The sequence below is a fragment of the Crocuta crocuta genome, unplaced genomic scaffold (genome assembly GCF_008692635.1).
Source record: "Crocuta crocuta isolate KB4526 unplaced genomic scaffold, BGI_CrCroc_1.0 scaffold101, whole genome shotgun sequence".
NCBI classification, from domain to species: domain Eukaryota; kingdom Metazoa; phylum Chordata; class Mammalia; order Carnivora; family Hyaenidae; genus Crocuta; species Crocuta crocuta.
The window spans coordinates 195440-209083 of record NW_027527956.1 but is presented as its reverse complement, the minus strand read 5'-3'; the positions used below and the strand labels follow the sequence as shown (position 1 = coordinate 209083).

The following is a 13644-nucleotide window of genomic DNA, read 5'->3' as shown; positions in this document are numbered from 1 at the left end:
AAGCTGGGGGGTCCGCCGAGACAGCCCCCGCCGCCGGGTCCTTCCCCCAGAGCGGCCGTGCCGGGGCCCCGTGCCAGAAAAGGATGCGCCTGCCTTCCATTCGGTTCTCTGCTTAGTGTGGCAGGAAGTTTCAATCGCGCTGACTCCACTGATGAGGCGCCGCCACCCCAGCTCGGGGCCAGACCTTGCTTTGGCTCTAGGTTCCGAGTCCCGTCCCTTCTGATGAGTTTTGGCCCACCTGCGGCTGAGAGAGATGGCCAAGGACGGGTCACGGTCAGGTCACGGTCAGGTTGCCCCCTTGTGCACTGTGAACCGTGATCAGGGCACGTGCGTCCGCTACTCTGGTCCGCACTGGTGTGTGCGTTTACCCGGCCGCCGTCCGGCTCCCACTACGTGCCAGGCTGCGAGAGGTGGNATTTGGTTTTTACTGATAGTTATTATTGGAGAAATATAGAACGACTTCTGCGTTAAAGAAAAAAAAAGGTAAAATGACAAAAAGGAAAAACAGGATGAAAGTAAAAATATATTGAAAGAGAACCTCTGTTTCTCAGACTTACGAGCCTACATAAACCTTGCTGATCACTGGATAGTTGCCTGCAGAGTGAATATTTGTTACACCGATAGACTGCTTAGACTTATGCATTGTTGGTGCCTCAGAATGGATCTGTGATGGTTTTTATGGTTTGTAAAAAAAATCCAAAACATTTTATAGATGACTAAGCACGTGGCACGAAACAAGTAATGAATAAGTCCGCATTTATTATAAACATTTTCCCCTGTTTTTTTTTTCTTCCAGTTTTTTTACTTGATATGGCTTTCTGTAAAGGATTTGTAGAAGATTTAGATGAATCGTGAGTATACCTATTTTTAAATAGTGTTTTAACTTCTTTAAACTCTGATATCTGAATATTTCCATGAACTAAACTTTTGATAACAGAGGTAGTAATGACGGGTATTTATATAGCACTAAACTTGTTTCACGAGTTGTCCTGAGTGCTGTTGTACTTAAGAGTTTACTAACAATTCCGTATTCTGCTTTATCATTTTTCGTTGTATTTGTTACGTTTTTCTGCTTAAATCACAACCGAGCAGGTGCTGGAATTTGGAAACCATACTGTATACTTATTTTTCTGGTGCCAGGGCATGAATCACAAGGCCTTGCATATAATAGGCAAATGGGTGAGGAGTCCAGCTCCAGAGAGAACAGAATCCTGTGTGTGACTCTCAGGCCTGACCCTGGGCGGTTACAGGACCCTTCCGGGCAGGCCTTAGCAGGGAAGCTGTCCTCCCCACACCAGACTCAGGGCGCCAGTGCGTGGCAGACTCTAGAGGGAGTTGTAATCACAGACTTGGGCCCCCAGGCCAGCCATGCTCACAGGCATATGTGCATTACAAGCCCAGTTGCCTCATTTGGAGGCCTCCTTATTTGAGGCCCCATCTGGGGCACCCCCTAGGCATCTCTGCTGACACCTCATTATCTGGGGGCTTTGCTGAGGCACATCTCTGTGCTTGGACTCAGTACTTTTCCACTCGTGTGTCTTCCCATCTGTCACTCCTGCCCACGTGTCCGTGACGAGGAGAAGCCTTTGATTCAGTGCTCCTCTCCAGTGAGGTGAATTCTTTTGTCTGTGCTGCATCCACCCGAGCCTCACCTGGTACTGTTCACTTGGAAAAAAGGAACACTAAGGAGCTAGTACCTTTTTTTCCCCCCTGTGGGCTTACATTGTCACAGTAAGTGAGTAAAGGCTTGATGATTACTTTCAGTTTGGTTTGTTGTCCTAATTAACTGCCTCCTCACAACAACCGTGGTACGGTAGTGAGGAGGTCATTTGGGCACTGTGCTGTTCTGGAAGAGCATGATTCCTGAGGATCCATGGAGCACTAGCTATGCTGATGGATAACTGGAGAGTGACGGCAGATTGTGTGCAGAGTTCTCGATTCTGAAAGGACCCATTGTTAATGTGGAGGTAATCTGGTAAAATTTGGCAGTGCCTTGAAGGCTGTGTCAGAATAGATTTTCTTCTTCAGACTGCTGTCACCGTGGTGGCTTTGGCCTAAGTGGGAGGAAGGGAAAGAGGAGCAGGTGTGGAGACCAAGACCCACACCCAGCTCGGCAGGGTGCTGTGTGAACTTGCCAGGTGCAGCTCACCTGTGACAAGTTTCCTGTCACCAAAAAACACATCTGACCCACTCTCAGAGGCTGCAGTGGTCCCGCGAACCATCCTGACGGTCCCTTGGGTCTACGTTGAAAGATTAGGAAACCGGGGATGATGAGAGTGTTACCCAGACTCAGATTTCTAGGTTTCTCTTTGATGCTCCTGCTTATTACCAAACCCAGGTAAGCCTCCTCATCTAATCAGCTCGGTCTGAGACACGGTCCGAGTCTTCATGGACACGGATACCTAGACATGGAAAAAGCAGCCACCAGCAAGATAGCAAAGATTGAGCAGCACAAAGAGTGATGTAAGACGGGGAACCGAATACCTGCTTTTAGGCAACCCGGGCATGAGCCTTTCCTAAAAACTCTCTGGGTCTGCTTATTCAGTAATGGGGTCTCAAAGGAGGAGATTGGTAGGCTCCTCACCAGGGACCTCATGGCCAGATCCTAAGCAATGGGGGGCCTGGTGGGCAGTCCCCACGAGGGTCAGCCTGATGACAGCCCGTGTGACTGTATGCGCAGGTAGTATCTCCTGCAGGTGCGAGGAAGAGCCCGGGAACGTTTCCCCACAGCCTCAGAGGGATTGGGTTGAGTCCCTCTGTCCCCAGGGTGGGCTGGAGGCCTTGTGCCACGGTCAGAGTTCAGAGGGAAGGTTGGGGAGGATTGTACTTCTTGGGCCTTTGGGATATCCGTGCACACTGATCCTGCTACCGGGGTGACGAGGATGCGTATGGGGCCCCCAGCTTGGGGTCCATGGCGACCAGTACAGCACTTTGGCCAGGCCTGGCCATGGGTGAGGGCTTTCCGGCTCCTGCTGCTAAGCGTATTGTTCGTGTAGATGTATTGTCTGTGTGACCTGCCATTCACCTTTGTCCCTAAGCCCCAGTGGGAATGGCTGTAATTCGGGCCATTTTAGTGGAGCGTGCGGAAGACTGAACCTGCTCGACTGCCAGCTCTTGGTGCCATTTTCTCCCCAAAACAATGTTGGCTGCCTGGTGAGTAAACAGCCACCCTGGTCGCTGAGCTGGAGGAGGACAGGGGTACGTGAGACTGTGTCTCCATTCAGTAGCCCCGTCTGGCCTGCGCACGAAGCTGCGGCTACCGGGCGGCCGGGTAGTCGTTACAGTTCCCTCGATAAGAGAGTGCTGCTCTTGCCACTCGAGGCACCTGACGTCGTGAAGAGGCTACTGGAGGTAGCCTGGGAGACAGTTACTGACCTTGGACGCGTGCCGAGCAGGCTCAGGAGCAGAAATCCCAGGCTTGTCCCTAAACAGGGCCAGCTCTGGATCTCCAGTGGAATGGACAGGGAGCCTCCGGGAGCCCCGCTGCCGACTTGCACCTTCATGGAAGGGCCTCCCAGGCATGACACCGAAGGAGGCGCTGCGTCCTCTGGCCCAGCGGGGACCTGATAGACCTCCAGGACCACCGAGGGGCCTGGTTCACTAGTGGCTCCTGTGGCTTAACTCGTGGGAATTGGACGTGGCCGCCATGCAGCCCGAAAGCGACCTGTCCTTCAGCGCGCATGGGAAGGGGCCCTTGCGCAGTAGGCAGCTTCATGCGGTGGGAGCTTGTGAAGGTATCTGCCCCCCGGCCCCCACCTCCTGCTCATTGCTCCAGCCCCGGCGCAGGAGCCCTGCTGTGTTCTCGCGGGCTGTGGCTCACGCTTGGCCGCTTGGTTGCGTGGCAGATAAAACAGGATCCCCTGGCGAGATGAAACACTGGGTGAAGATCACTTCTGCTCCTAATAAGTGGGTTTTCCCGTAATTATTTTTACGGCATACAGTGTTATGTGAGTTTGAGGGTTGCCTTATATGAGTTTTGTGCCTTATGCAGTGCCCCCCCCCCATAAAGTGTTTTCTAAGCTGTGTGATTGCTCAGCCGAGAGGCCCGCGTGCTGCAGAAGGAGACATAACCAACGAGCACAGCCTGCGTTTAGCCGAGTGTGGAGGCTGAAGCGGGCAGAGGACGGCCCGTGGGAATTCAGGCCCCGTCCTGCTTCAGGTTGGCAGGGCACACGGCCACTGTCGTGAGAAGACACTACACCGTTGTGAGAAGTGCGTCCCGCTCGTCAGGCTGCAGGCAGGGCTGTTCATCCCGCCGCAGCTGGCTCCTCACGCGAGGGCTAGGACGCGCTCGCACGCGGTGGCGGGGCGCCTCGTCCCTCCGCACGAGTCCACGGCATCTTGGGATCGCCGACGTTTCCTCTGCGTTTGGCCTAGCCACGTCCATGCCTCCGCGTTCCACTGACTCTGGCCACACTCTCGGGCCTGGCGAGGTCACGTTTCCTGTTCAGGGTCCCTGGGAACTGCATCCGATAGCAGCCCGGCTACACAGCAGCAGGCGCAGTCATGGAGCGTGTAACAGACTCTCGGCGCTGCGGACCGCTCCTGATCCACAGGGTAGCTGAGCGCTTTGATGAACATTTGAGGGTCGGGCTTCATCCACGGGCGGGAGGGGGCAGGATTACCCCAGCCTGGGCTGCGCACCTCGGGCCGCAGCAGGTGGCCAGCAGCTACTTCTCACCAGTGCTGCGTGGTTGCCCAGGCTGTCGTCCCCTTCCTTCAGTTTGAAAGTTACTGATTCTGCAGCCTCTCTGCCCTATAAAGGACCTCCACACCCTCTCAGCTCCTTCCCAAAGACTCGGGTCCCCGAGCGATGAAAAGACATTAAGGACTGGGAGACAGTAACCTCCTCCATTTACCACTGGGTGCAGAAGGTGGGGTTTTGCCTCAAGAATAGTGACCATCAGTTGGAGAGCTCTCATTCCATAATTCGCCTAAGGCCTGGGCAGCTCCGTGTGATAGATACCAGTATGCGCAGTAGTTTTTACTGAACAGAAGAGGAGCAAAGGGAGAAGGCGTGGGTTCACCAGCCTGGGAGATTGAGTAAGAGCTCCCGCGGCGCAGGACAAACTGCGTCCCAGTGGGACAGATGCGAGCGCCTGTGACCAGAGAGCCCGGCTGCTGGAGATGCGCTCTCTGTCTTAGGTGTAGGTTGAAGAATCTTACTAAAATATCCCCATAGAGACTTTCTGTCATTTCATTCGGTGTAGATTTTGAATACTGATTGCTGTGCAAGGTATTAGGAGATGAAATGAGCATTTTTATGGTTGGATAATACGTAAATAACTACGGTGCATGTGGAAATGGATGCGAATCATAAAGAGGATGAAGCTGATATGGAAAAATTGTTTCTAGCTGTGAGGAATTTAGGAATGCATTATAGAGTAAGGAAAGCTTTTAGCTGAATAGGATGTGAACGTGAAGGAATGTAGAAAGTCAAATAAACCTTTTGAATTTAGGGGCGCCTGGGTGGCTCAGTCAGTTAGGCATTCAGCTTTGGCTCAGGTCATGATCTTGCGGTTTGTAAGTTCGAGCCCTGCGTTTGGCTCTGTGCTGACAGCTCAGAGCCTGGAGCCTGCTTCGAATTCTGTGTCTCCTCTCTCTCCCCTCTTCTGCTCTCTCTCTCTCTCTCACTGAAATATTAAATTTTTTTTAATTTTAATAAAAATATTGTGAATTTAGCTGTGATACATACCACAGGCTGATTGGAAATCGTAGGGTGCTCATATCTGAGCAGAAAGAGAAGTTGGAGCTAGTACGTGAGTACGTGTAGTATTTATACTTCTTTTTGTTGGTGCTGGGAGGGTATTTAGAAGGTGTCACATGAGATGAACATGATCAAATGAGCAGAATCGTGTTTTAGGAAAATTCTGTGGCTGTAGGGTATTGTGTCAGAGGGTCCAATCCCCCCCGCCCCCACCAGGTTGGGTGATTGACCAGGTGCACTCAGAGGACTCAGCCTGTAGTCGAAGTCACAGCTATGATTTATTATAGAGAAGGGACTCCAGGCAGAACCGACAAAGGGAAAAGCCACGTTGGGTGAATTCCAGAGGAAACCAGGAACAAGCGCCCAGAGTCCTCGCCCAGTTGACTCCCCTAGGAGATGCTAATTCCTTCATCCGGAATTGTGGCTGCAGGCGTGAAGTGTTATCCACCGAGGAGCTCAGGAGGGACTCAGTGCTCAGGGATTGTTACTGCGGGGTGGCCATACAGGCGCCCTCCTGCCCGGTCTGTACCAGGCGTTCAGACACCCACAAGGAGAGCAGATGTTCACCATAAAATCAAATTGTTTGCATGGCATTGGAACAATGAGCCATCTTTTTTCTTTTTCTTTTTAATGTTTAGTTTTGAGAGACAGCATGTGAGCAGGGGAGGGGCAGAGAGTGGGGGAGACAGAATCCTAAAGGCTCCAGACCCCGAGCTGTCAGCACAGAGCCCAGCACAGGGCTCAAACTCATGAACTGTGAGATCATGACCCGAGCTGAAGTCATACGCTTAAGCACCTGAGCTCCCCGGCTCCCGGAACAAGGAGCCATCTTATCAGGATGTGGTGGAAACCCTCCTGAAATTCAAGTTCCCAGATACTGACCGAGGGCCGAACTTTTTCAGGAATGCAGCCTGAGCTCAGCTGTGGTAACTGCAGTGCCCGGGTGTCAGCGGAGAGGCAGGAGCCACGCATCCCCCTGGGTTTCTACCGGGTCCCACCTGAGTTTTATTTTTTACTGTTGATTATTTTTTTAGTTCTTTACTTTTTTAAAGATGTTTAACGGATAAAGTTTAGAGGTCATTTAGTAAAAGAATTACATAAAAATTTTGTGGAAAGAATTTGTTCTGTGCCCCAGTATTTATCAGTTTATTATCTCCATCTGCTGTTCAGTGGAAACAGACACACAATCAAAGGTTGGTTTTCTGATTTTTGTTTTCTAGGTTTAAAGACAATCGAAAAGATGACATTTGGCTTGTAGATGTGAGTATGTAAATTTTTGTACTGTTTTCTACCTCTGCTGTTTTGTTATTTTCTAGTCTCTTCCACATAAGCGTGGTAATGCATGGTTAGTGCTTAGTGGATATTAGCCAGGTTTTGTCAGGTAGTACTCTTTGGGTTACTGTGTTAAAATGAACCTCAGAACGTTTGTGCTAAAATTCTGAAGGGGCCGACACATGGGTTATGGTGAGGGAGATTGTGGTCTGATTTTACTACAGAATTCACTCTGAAATTATCTGTATCACCTGATAGTCGAAATCATGTTTTCATCTTAATAGGGAATAAAATCAAATCTTCATCTTCCTTCTGTTCCTCACTTTCAAGTTTGGAATTTATTTAACCCTCATGTTTGGGCTTCCTTCTAACTTCCCTCAGTAAAGACTTAGCGGCACTGAAAGATGGAATGAGCACAGCGGACGTGACAATTGCCAAAGCCACGTGATGGGGTGCGAGAGCCGCTGTTCAATTTTTCTCTCTCCTTTTGTGTCTGTTTGAACATTTCCATAGCGTAATATTAAAAGATAGGTAAGTCCTGGGGTGCCTGGGCAGCTCAGTCGGTTAAGCGGCTGACTCTTGATTTCAGCTCAGGTCATGATCTCATGGTTTCTGAGATCGAGCCCTGCATCAGGCTCTGCACGAACAGCACAGAGCCTGCTTGCGATTCTCTCTGTCCCTCTCTCTCTGCCCCTCCTCCACTCGCACACTCTCTCTCAAAATAAACATTAAAAAAAAAACAACAAAAAAACAGATAAATCTTGTTTCTTGAAAGCACAACAGTCTGTTACCCCTTTTCACTGGAGGGACCTGATTCCACCATCTGGTGATATTGAAGAAAGAGGAGCTGTGGTTTCAGTTTAATTATTTTTTTAATGTTTTATTTATTTCAGAGAGAGAGAGAGAGACAGCGTGAGCAGGGGAGGGTCAGAGAGAGAGGGAGACACAGAATCCGAAACAGGCTCCAGGCTCTGAGCTGTCAGCACAGCCCGACATGGGGCTCGAACCCACGAACCGTGAGATCATGACCTGAGCTGCATTTGGACGCTTAACCAACTGAGCCACCCAGGTGCCCCTGATTTCAATTTAATCGACCTGACTTGTCCTTATGCCAAACCAGCCATCTGAGTGATCCCCTCCTTGCCTTAGCAGGAGTTATGCCTGACATAGCAAAGGTACCTCCTGTGCTGGGATTTTTGTAAGAAAAGTCAGAAGTGTTCATTCTGAACACTTAAGGGCTGTCTGTGTCATGTGTGTGTATTTGGTGGTTTCATTTTATATGTAACATAGGCTCACTGTAAAGCAAAGGCGTTTTTCTCATAAGTTATTTCAAATAGGAATCCCTAATCATTTTACATGAATTTAAGGTAAAACCAGTGTTGAAGTATATGGGAGTTACACTGTCTAGACTCATGTTTGCATGTTTTATACTTTATTGTGTACCCCCTTTAAAAATTATATTTAGACGTTTTGTCTATCAGATCATTTAGTCAAAGTGATTCTTTAAACACTAAGATTGATGTACGTCATAACACAACATTTTAGTAGTTGTCTTTTCTTCCCTCCCAACAAGTTTTATGCACCGTGGTGTGGCCATTGTAAAAAACTGGAACCGATTTGGAATGAAGTTGGCCGTGAGATGAAAAGCATTGGTTCTCCAGTAAAAGTTGGGAAGATGGATGCTACTTCCTATTCTAGTAAGCATTTGCTCAGTTTATTGTGTTACTGTTCACCTAGTGAAAATGCTGTAAGTACATGAAGCGGTACTCAAGGTAAGAAGAAGTACCTGTTTTTTGCTCATGTAAATTAAGGTTAACTTAAAAATTGAAGATTATATACTTTATTGAGGTAAGTGAGTTAGCCATCAGGTGTGTAGCTTGCTGTGTGCCTCACTCGTGTACCTGACCTGCTGGGCCCGGCCCCCTGGAGGCCTCCGTTTACCTGAGGCAGCTGCAGACCTTTAAGTTCCGTGCCGGTGTGTTGTGTGTTGCAGGATGAGAGCTGCTGTGACAGCAGCCTGACGCGCGTGCTGGAGGAGGAAGTAGGGACTTGAAAAAGTCGAGTTGAGTTAGAATAAATACAAGAGAGGATCTCTACCACATTAGAGAGAAGGTTACAGCAAAATCTTAGAGTTGAAGCTGGGTAGGTGTGTTCCGTACACTGGCCGGTCCCGGAGCGGAGGTGGGCAGGTCACAGCCATGGGCACAGCCGGCCCACTGCCCGCGCTGTAGACAGAGCGGCGCCGGAGCCCAGCCACGCTCGCTTGTTCACCGCCGGCTGCGCCCGCTGCCGCGTTCCGCTGGCGGCCGGGCAGGTGTGACGGAGGCCGTCGTCCCGCGGCGCCTGGGGTACTTGTTATCTGACCCTTTACAAAAATAGTTTACTCGTGCCGATCTGAAAGGATTTGAGAAAAGAGAATTAACGTTTAATGAAGTATGAGGTATCCTAGAAATGTGGAAGGAGCAAGGCTTCAGAGAGCTAAACTGTAGTCACATCCTGCTGCCACTTTAACTACTGCATTGCCGTTGTCTTTTATTGTTTTTTTTTTTCTTTTGAGATTTTATTGATGTAGCACATGTAAAGTCCCTTGTGTTCATTACATACAGGTTCCCTTTTCCTTTAGTTAATGAACAAAGTGGAATTAGGTAGGGCACGTTTGTTTTTAGGAAATCAAGATTGTACTCGGTGCAGCTTTGGAAGAGTACAGACGTGTGGGGGTTTTTTTGTGTTTTTTTTTTAATGTTTTTTTATTTCTGAGAGAGAGAGAGAGAGAGAGACAGCGTGATCAGGGGAAGGTCACAGAGAGAGGGAGACACAGAATCTGAAGCAGGCTCCAGGCTCTGAGCTAGCTGTCAGCATAGAGCCTGACATGGGGCTCGAACCCACGAACCGTGAGATCATGACCTGAGCCGAAGTCAGATGTCCAACCGACTGAGCCACCCAGGCGCCCCAGACCTGTGTTTTAATCCCACATCTGTGTGCTGCTTCCGGGGCTTTGAGGGAAGCCTTAACCTCGCCATGTTCGTTTCCATGTCTGTAAGTGGGCGAGGAGGAATCCTCAAGGCTCTGAGGATCATATTCGCATTTCCTATTCGAAATCCTTACCACAGTGGCTAGTGCATGTAAGATGAAGTGTAAGACCAGATTTCAGGGGTACCTCACGTCATAGTATTTTAGATTTCACCAGTTGTAAATTAAGAGTAATACACATTTTTGAGAAGGCAGATGACTAGATAACAATGTTTTTGGCAGCAACAGGTAGGATAGAAAAGAACAGTTAGAGACAGGGTCATCTAAGGCGACTTTTGTATGCATCTTGGTGCAGGATGGTGAGAGCCCAGACGTGGTGGGGACAGTGGAGTGGAGAGGAAACAGTAATCCTTAGACACATTTTTGAGGCTGAGGTCACAGAGGTGATGAGTCGGCTCTGTGGTACAAAGAATGATCAAAAGTCACAGGGTAAGATTCTTAGCATCGTTACAGAACTGCGCCACTACTGGCTGTGTGGAAAAGAAAAGCTGATTTTCTGTGCATTTCCCTGTTCTCAGCTCGTATGAATTTATGGTACTTGGCTTAATGGTGTTTGAGAACAAGGCCCTGGGGTACAAAGAGCCAGGGTACAGTTAGGTGTGAGGGTTGCAGTCACAGAGTCAAACACATGCGTTGTTGAAAGTCTGAGAAGAGACCAGAGCGACGCAGGAGTTTTCACCCAGAGAGAATGGTGTGCTTGGGTTGATTGACTGAAAGAAGCGTTTAACAATGTTTGAGAATTGTTGCTTTCAACTGTTGCTCCTGAAAGTATGTTCTTATCTCTTGGGAATCTTGTCTCATTCGTTCTTGTTGATTAGACATGCGAGTACTTAAACTTCATTCTCAAAGTCTGCCATATTCCCTCAGTCTGTTCACTAACTACTGTGTTGGTCTCTAGAGGTTAAAGACAGACCAAGCAAACCCTTCTTGTCCAGGAAATGGTTAGTCTGCTAGAGGGGAAGATATGAATAAACCGACAGGTGCAATGAAGTCTCAAACATGGCAAATTCCTGTGACCATTTGAATCATTTAATGGAGTAATAAAGTCAAATAATACATAAAGGGATTAGGGCATAAAAAGAAAAATGAAAAAAATAAATAATAAAAATAATGCTATGGTTCACATTAGGTGAATCCTGTTTTATAGCATCTGATACATGAGCTTACTGTTCAGTACGTATTTAGTGCCTGTGTATGTCACTGTCTAAGTGACACTATGATTAGGGAAAAAGTATCTAAGACCTTTTTCCTGTGTAGCTTAGAAAAAATGTTTTAAATGCTGTGATTGAAGTGCAGTGTTCTTGTAGGTACTAAGACTTAATATGTGGATTGTAGCTTTTTAGGCACTTTATGGCAGGACTGTTTTTCATCCTGTTGTTCATAATCCATTAAGAGGTTTCAGTTTCTGGCTCTGATACATGATTGTTACAGATTTTATTTATTGTTCACTTAGCGTTGTGTCCTGCGTCATGTCGAGTTAGTAGGAGAAAGAAACCTCTATAGACCACACAGAGCGCCTTATCTCCAGCGGAGCACCGAGCTTTGGGGAAAGGGATGGGGAACTGGTGCGCCAGGAGCACCCTCTGCCAGATACTGTGATGGGTGCTTCCTACACCTCAGGTCCTTTACTCCCTGGGTGTGCAGTGCTGAACCCTCCACCCCTTTCCCAACCTGTGCGGTGATGCTTGCTTGTAAGTCCTTGTGGCTACCTGAATCATACCGACATGGCTTACTGAAAAATCATTCTTTTGTCGAAAAGTTGTAGAGTCCATATTCATTCAGTAGGTATTTAATGAGCACCTACTGTATGCCAGAATGTACCAGACACATTCTAGGCATCAATGATACATCAGTGACCAAAACAGACAAAAATCTCTACTCTCTTGGAATTTATTTGCTAGACGGGAGAGACCAACGATAACCAGTAAACAGAAGTTAAACTGTCATGTTACTTAGTGTTTAGTGTCAGTAATAGATGCATTTTATTCTTTATTATGAATTCAAGGTGATATTTATATGCTATTGAAAAAATATTCATGTTATTTTTTAAAAAAGGTTTAATATATTTGCAAACTACTGTTTAGAGATTACAAATAGATTTATGGTATGTAAATCTTAAACTTTCCTTAAATACCTCAAGGGAGCTCCAACACAGGCCTCTTAGTAGAACTTGGAATCAGACAGGTTAATAATTGATTTAATTATAATTGTCTAATTGTAAATACTTAAAGGATTGGTGTATCACGTGTATTTCATCCAACTCCATGGATCACTTTCGGCATTCACCGCATTAGTGTTTCTCAGCATTTAGTCCACAGACAATCTATATTAGGATTACCTGGGCTGCCCAGTATACATTTAGACTCTGAATGGGGCGCCTAGGTGGCTCAGTCGGTTAAGTGTCTGACTTCGGCTCAGGTCATGATCTCACGGTTCGTGGGTTCGAGCCCCACGTCGGGCTCTGTGCTGACAGCTCAGAGCCTGGAGCCTGCCTCTGGATTCTGTGTCTCCCTCTCTCTCTCTGACCCTCCCCTGCTCACGCTGTCTCTCTCTGTCTCTCAGAAATAAATTTAAAAATAAATTGAGACTCTGAAGACCCACACCAGCCCCACCAAATGAAAGTTCTGAGATTGGGTCATGATAATCTGTATTTTTAACACGAACTTCAGGTAATTCTGTTCTGTCTCAGTTGGAGAACCATAGAGTAAAGTATTATTTTAATGAGTAGTTGTTTATAGGATTTGGGCTTGGAGAGGGATAGATTATTCAGTGATCAAGTACGGAAAATCTCGTAGAGTACCTGAGGGTAGCTTATTCTCAATCGTGTAATTGCAGAGATCGGAGGTGCACGTCATCACACTCAGTCAACAAATCTCTGTGTATAGAAATCTTGAACTAGAAACTTGAACTGTCATGAATTATCCAGCCCTATGTGTTTGGAATGTGTGAAAATTTTCCTGATGCATGATTTTAAATAATTCTATAATCAACATTTAAAAAACTATATATATATATATATATATAAAGATACAGATTTCAGTCTTTCTTAATTGAGAACCAGAATTGCTTCTCATTTGTAAGTTAAAATATCTCCTGATACCCCCGGTGACGGTATACTGGTTTCTGTTACGAAACCACTGAAATTCTGTTTATTCCTCAGCAGAAGTGTGATATCATTTCATATTCAAGATTTTACTTGACCTCCCACTGATCATAAGCTTGAAAGGACATTTGGCCAATGACACTCTTACTCTGATTTCTTGCTCACAGATGATATTGGCAACTTTACCTTTGTAGACTGCAAGCCCTTTGGATCAGTGACTCTATTTTCAGAATTGCTCAGTCTTGGCACTTCAGACATTTGGGGCCAGATGATTCTTGTTTGTGGGGAGAGGCTGCTGTGTGTCGTAGGATGTATAGCAACGTCCCTGATCTCCACCTTCTAGGTACCTGCAGCACCCTTCTCCCCAGCCTGCCCTCCCCTGACTTGTGACCAAAAACCTCTCTAGATATGGCCGGTGTCCCTGGAGGGCAATCTCTCAGTTGAGAACAACTGCTGTATTTGATAACATTTTCATGTTAGACACATACTGACACTCAGTAAATACTAAAAATAATATTTTGAGCTGAGAAGG

The 13644-nt window shown here is 47.2% G+C and overlaps 1 protein-coding gene across 1 annotated transcript in view; it reads left to right on the top strand.

Moving 5' to 3' along the window:
* Window positions 1-13644, top strand: part of TMX3 (thioredoxin related transmembrane protein 3) — a 43857-nt gene that overhangs the window by 340 nt on the left and 29873 nt on the right. Inside the window, exons 2-4 of the mRNA XM_077752673.1 lie at window positions 794-851; window positions 6928-6967; window positions 8553-8676. Of these exons, the coding sequence (XP_077608799.1) occupies window positions 794-851; window positions 6928-6967; window positions 8553-8676 (222 nt within the window). The remainder of the gene's footprint in view (window positions 1-793; window positions 852-6927; window positions 6968-8552; window positions 8677-13644) is intronic.